This window comes from Amblyraja radiata, unplaced genomic scaffold (genome assembly GCF_010909765.2).
Source record: "Amblyraja radiata isolate CabotCenter1 unplaced genomic scaffold, sAmbRad1.1.pri S103, whole genome shotgun sequence".
Taxonomy (NCBI): Eukaryota; Metazoa; Chordata; class Chondrichthyes; order Rajiformes; family Rajidae; genus Amblyraja; species Amblyraja radiata.
The window spans coordinates 1,893,947-1,899,946 of record NW_022630094.1 but is presented as its reverse complement, the minus strand read 5'-3'; the positions used below and the strand labels follow the sequence as shown (position 1 = coordinate 1,899,946).

At 61.5% G+C, this 6,000-nt stretch overlaps 1 protein-coding gene across 1 annotated transcript in view; it reads left to right on the top strand.

Annotated features, from left to right (window-relative positions):
- The first annotated feature begins 927 nt into the window (after positions 1 to 927).
- LOC116969089 (constitutive coactivator of PPAR-gamma-like protein 1) overlaps positions 928 to 6,000 on the top strand; it is a 30,727-nt gene continuing 25,654 nt past the window's right edge. Inside the window, exon 1 of the mRNA XM_033016039.1 lies at positions 928 to 1,483. Coding sequence (XP_032871930.1) covers positions 956 to 1,483 — 528 coding nt within the window. The 5' untranslated portion in view covers positions 928 to 955. The remainder of the gene's footprint in view (positions 1,484 to 6,000) is intronic.

Genomic DNA, 6,000 nt, shown 5'->3' with positions numbered 1-6,000 from the left:
GGGCGTTGTAGTCCCATAACGGACGCGCTGCAATTGCGTCATGGGCGCCGCGCACTGGGTTCTGGGAGTGGTAGTCCCATAATTGCGTCATGGGCGTCGCGCACTGGGATCCTGGGAGTGGTAGTCCTCGCATCGTCACGGACGCGGTGGATTGTGGGAGCCGTAGTCCCGCAGCCGACGAACGCCGGCTACGTCAGCAGCGATTGGCACTCCAACCCCCACAATCCCTCGGGGGGAGGTGGTGCGGTGGCCGCCGGGAGTTGTAGTCTCCCTCCCATCCACCGTCAGGTTGAAGCTCCACCAGCGAACTACATCTCCCGGCGCCCCCTGCTGTGGGAGGGAGGGAGAAGGCGGGCTCGTGTGGCGGTGCGGAGCCCGCCGGGAGTTGTAGTCCAATACCCTCTCCCCTCCCATCCACCGCCGTGTTGAAGCTCGACCAGCGAACTACATCCCCCGTCGTCCCCTGCTGTACGCGGGGGGGAGAGGAGGGAGGGAGGGGAGGAGAAGAAGGAGGCGGGCGTGTGGGCGGGAAGTGAAAAAGCCCAAGCTAATGGCGGCCAACGGAGGCGTGCCGACGCCCGAAAAAAATGTTATTCCCTCCTCCCGGTTATTAACCACCCGGGCGTCGGGGGAAGAAGAAGGGGAGAGATGGCGGCGGCGGCAGCACACGCCTGAGAGGAGGGAGAGCCGACGGTGGCTTTATTTCCCCCCTTTTGTTTTAAAACCTTCTCTTCTCTCCCCCCCCCCCCTCGCGACGTCGGTTCAAATTTTCATAAAATAACGGTTTCAACCGTCTCCTTTCTCGTTTAAATTTTCCCCTTTGCCAAATAAAAACCCTACGATGAAGCGCTGAGGGAGAAGAGAAGAGATTTTTTTTAAAATCACATTTCTTTTTTTCCTGAGGAGATTTTTTTTTGGCCGAAAAAGATTTATTTTAAAAAAAAAAGCCGCCGCCATGGGGGTGCAAGGGTTCCAGGAGTTCATCGAGAAGCATTGCGCCGGGGCCGTGGTGCCCGTGGAGCTGCAGAAGTTGGCCCGGGCCGCCCGCAACCGGGCCTCGGGGCCTAGGCACGGGCCTTACCCGGCTCCGCCGCCTCCTCCGCCGCCGCCGCCTCCTCCTCCGCCCCCTCCCCTGCCGCTGCGGCTGCTGCTCGACGCCGAGACCGGGCTGCACCGCCTGTACGGCGGCTACTTCACCGACTGGGTGAGCGGCGGCCAGTGGAACCAGATGCTCGGCTTCCTCGCCTCCCTGTCCAAGGCGTGCGCCAGCGGCGGCGTCGAGCTGGTCGTCGCCTTCAACGGGTCCCTGGCCAAGGCCCGGCTGCCCGACTGGGTCAAGCGGCAGAACCAGGAGCGCCAGAGCGCCCAGCTCATCGTCAACCACGTCCAGCACAAGGGCACGCCGCCGCCCAAAGTCTGGTTCCTGCCGCCGCCTTGTCTGGCTCACTGTATCCGTCTGGCGCTGCTCCGCTTCAGGGTCAAGGTAAGGAAACGGGGTGGTGGTGGTGGTGGATGTGGGGGTAGATGCTGGTGGTGTGTGTGGGGGGTAGATGATGGTGTCATGGGTGTGGGGGGTAGATGATGGTGTCATGGGTGTGGGGGGTAGATGATGGAGCCAGGGGTGTGGGGGGTAGATGATGGTGTCGGGTGTGGGGTACACTGGGGGTGTGGGGGTACATAGCTCACTGTATCCGTCTGGCGCTGCTCCACTTCAGGGTCAAGTTAAAGGAATGGGGGGTGGTGGTACATGATGGTGTGGGGTACATGATGGTGCCAGGGGTGTGGGGGTACATGGTGTCGGGTGTGGGGTACACTGGGGGTGTTGGGGTACATAGCTCACTATCCGTCTGGCGCTGCTCCGCTTCAGGGTCAAGTTAAAGGAACGGGGTATGGGGGGTGGTGGTGGGGGGCACATGATGATGTCGGGTGTGGGGGTACATAGCTCACTGTATCCGTCTGGCGCTGCTACGCTTCAGGGTCAAGGTAATGAAACGGGGTGGGTGTGGGGGGTAGATGATGGTGCCAGGGGTGTGGGGGGTATATGATGGTGCCAGGGGTGTGGGGGTACATGATGGTGTCGGGTGTGGGGGGTAGATGATGGTGTCAGGGGTGTGGGGGGTACATGATGGTGTCAGGGGGGGGGGGGGGTACATAGCTCACTGTGTCCGTCTGGCGCTGCTATGCTTCAGGGTCAAGGTACGGAAACGGGGTGGGTGTGGGGGGGTAGAGATGGAGCCATGGGTGTGGGGGTACATGGTGGTGGTGTGTGTGGGGGTACATGATGGAGCCAGGGGTGTGGGGGTACATGATGCCAGGGGTGTGGGGGGTAGATGATGGTGTCAGGGGTGTGGGGGTACATAGCTCACTGTATCCGTCTTGCGCTGCTATGCTTCAGGGTCAAGGTACGGAAACGGGGTGGGTGTGGGGGGGTAGAGATGGTGCCAGGGGTGTGGGGGGTAGATGATGGAGCCAGGGGTGTGGGGGTACATGGTGTCAGGGGTGTGGGGGGTACATGATGGTGTCAGGGGTGTGGGGGGTAGATGATGGAGGCAGGGGTGTGGGGGTACATGGTGTCAGGGGTGTGGGGGTAGATTATGGTGTCAGGGGTGTGGGGGGTAGATGATGGTGCCAGGGGTGTGGGGGTACATGGTGGTGGTGTGTGTGGGGGTACATGATGGAGCCAGGGGTGTGGGGGTACATGATGCCAGGGGTGTGGGGGGTAGATGATGGTGTCAGGGGTGTGGGGGTACATAGCTCACTGTGTCCGTCTTGCGCTGTTATGCTTCAGGGTCAAGGTACGGAAACGGGGTGGGTGTGGGGGGGTAGAGATGGTGCCAGGGGTGTGGGGGGTAGATGATGGAGCCAGGGGTGTGGGGGTACATGGTGTCAGGGGTGTGGGGGTACATGGTGTCGGGTGTGGGGGGTAGATGATGGAGCCAGGGGTGTGGGGGTACATGGTGGTGGTGTGTGTGGGGGTAGATGATGGTGTCAGGGGTGTGGGCGGTAGATGATGGTGTCAGGGGTGTGGGGGTACATGGTGGTGTGGGGGGTAGATGATGGTGTCAGGGGTGTGGGGGTACATAGCTCACTGTATCCGTCTTGCGCTGCTACGCTTCAGGGTCAAGGTAAGGAAACGGGGTGAGTGTGGGGGGTAGATGATGGTGCCAGGGGTGTGGGGGTAGATGATGGTGCCAGGGGTGTGGGGGTACATGATGGTGTCAGGGGTGTGGGGGGTAGATGATGGTGTCAGGGGTGTGGGGTACACTGGGGGTGTTGGGGTACATAGCTCACTATCCGTCTGGCGCTGCTCCGCTTCAGGGTCAAGTTAAAGGAACGGGGTATGGGGGGGTGGTGGTGGGGGGTAGATGATGGTGCCAGGGGTGTGGGGGTACATAGTGGTGTCAGGGGTGTGGGGGGTAGATGATGGTGCCAGGGGTGTGGGGGTACATAGCTCACTGTATCCGTCTGGCGCTGCTCCGCTTCAGGGTCAAGGTAAGGAAACGGGGTGGTGGTGGGTGTGGGGGGTAGATGATGGTGCCAGGGGTGTGGGCGGTAGATGATGGTGCCAGGGGTGTGGGGGTACATAGTGGTGTCAGGGGTGTGGGGGGTAGATGATGGTGTCGGTTGTGGGGTACACTGGCGGTGTGGGGGTACATAGCTCACTGTATCCGTCTGGCGCTGCTCCGCTTCAGGGTCAAGTTAAAGGAACGGGGTGTGGGGGTGGAGGTGGGGGGTACATGGTGGTGCCAGGGGTGTGGGGGTACATGATGGTGAGGGGTGTCTGGCTCACTGTATCCGTCTGGCGCTGCTCCGCTTCAGGGTCAAGGTAAAGGTACGGGGGGGTGGGTGGTGGTGGGGGGTAGATGGTGGTGTGGGGGTACATGGCTCACTGTATCCGTCTGGCGCTGCTCCGCTTCAGGGTCAAGGTAAAGGGGCAGGGGGTACGGGGGGTGGTGGTGGTGGGGGGTAGATGATGGTGTCGGGTGTGGGGGTACATGGTGGTGGGGGGTACATGGTGGTGTCAGGAGAGTGGGGGTACATGGCGCACTGTATCCGTCTGGCGCTGCTCCGCTTCAGGGTCAAGGTAAAGGGGCAGGGGGTACGGGGGGGGGTGGTGGTGGGGGGTAGATGATGGTGTTGGGTGTGGGGGTACATGGTGGTGTCAGGAGTGTGGGGGTACATGGCGCACTGTATCCGTCTGGCGCTGCTCCGCTTCAGGGTCAAGGTAAAGATACAGGGGGTACGGGGGGGGTGGTGGGGTGTAGATGATGGTGCCAGGGGTGTGGGGGTACATGGTGGTGCCAGGGGTGTGGGGTGCCTGGCGCTGCTCCGCTTCAGGGCCAAGGTAAAGAAACAGGGGGTACGGGGGGGGGGGTGGTGGTGGAGGTGGGGGTGTCTGGCTCACTGTATCCGTCTGGCGCTGCTCCGCTTCGGGGTCAAGGTAAAGGAACAAGGGGTATGGGGGGTGGTGGTGGTGGTGGGGGGTACATGGTGGTGCCAGGGGTGTGGGGGTACACTGGTGGTGGGGGATGTCTAGCTCACTGTATCCGTCTGGCGCTGCTCCGCTTCAGGGTCAAGGTAAAGGAAGAGGGGGTACAGGGGGGTCCACTGGGTGTGGGTGGGTAAAGAGGGGGTGTGGGGTACATGGTGGGTAAGGGGGGTACATAGCTGGGGGGTGCCAGGGGTGTGGGATACATTGCTGGGTGTGGGGGTGCATTGATGGTGTGTGGGGTGCATGGTGGTGGGGGGTGCCTGGCGCACTGCATTCGCCTGGCGCTGCTCCGCTTCAGGGTCAAGGTAAAGATACGGGGGGTAAAGAAGGGATACACTGGGTGTGGGGGTAAAGAGGGTGTGGGGGTACATTGCTGGGGGTGCCAGGGGTGTGGGTACACTGGTGGGGGGTGCCTGGCACACTGCATCCGCCGGGCGCTGCTCCACTTGAGGGTCAAGGTAAAGAAAGGGGGGGGGTGTGGGGGTAAAGAGGGGGTGTGGGTACATGGTGGGGGTGCCAGGGGTGTGGGTGTACGTGGTGGGTGTGGGGGTTAAGAGGGGGTTCAGGGTACATGGTGCGGTGGGGGTGCCTGGTGCACTGCATCCGCCTGGTGTTGCTCCGCTTCAGGGTCAAGGTAAAGAAAGTGGGGGTAAGGGGGGGGGGGTAAAGAGGGGGTGTGGGGGGTAAAGAGGAGGTGTGGGGGTAAAGAGGGTTTGGGGGTGCATGGGGGGGTAAGGGTGGTGGGTGCCAGGGGAGAGGGGGTACTTTGCTGGGGTGGGTGTGGGGGTACATTGGTAGAAGGATGCCAGGGGGGTGTAGGGGTACATTGATGGGGTGCCAATGGAGAGGGGGGCATTGATGGGGTGCAAGGAGGCAATGCCTGGGAAGAGGTTGTACGGTGGTGGGGTGTGTGGGGGTATATGGGGGGGGGGATGCAAGGCTTGTGTGGGGGTACATTACTTCTTGCCCCCTTGCACCCCATCAATACATTGTATTGGTGGGCTGCAAGGAGGCATTGAGGCGATAGGGGGTACACTGCTGTGGCACCTGGGTGTGGGGTCATTGGTGGGGGATGCCAGGGGTGTGGGGGTGTATTAATGGGGTGCTAATGGAGAGGGTGGCATTGATGGGGTGCAAGGAGGCATGGGGGGGGGGGGAGGGGGGTGCCAGGGGTGTGGGGCTACATTGCTGGGGTGCAAAGAGGCGTTGGCGAGGGTTGCATTGAGGGGGTGCAAGGAGTCATTGGTGAAGTGAGGGTGTGTATTGATGGTGTACGAGGCATTGGTGGGGCGCCTGGGGTATCGATGGGGTGCCAGGGGACTGTGGGTACATTGGTGGAGGTGCCAGAGATGTGGGAGGACATTGCTGGGGATGCCAGGGATGTGGGGTGTATTGATGGGGTGCAAGGGGCATTGAGTTACTCCAGTATTTTGTCTATCTTCAATGTCAACCAGCTTCCGCAGTTGCTTCCAACACATTTTGTGTGGTCTTGTTGTTGGGAGGTGGCA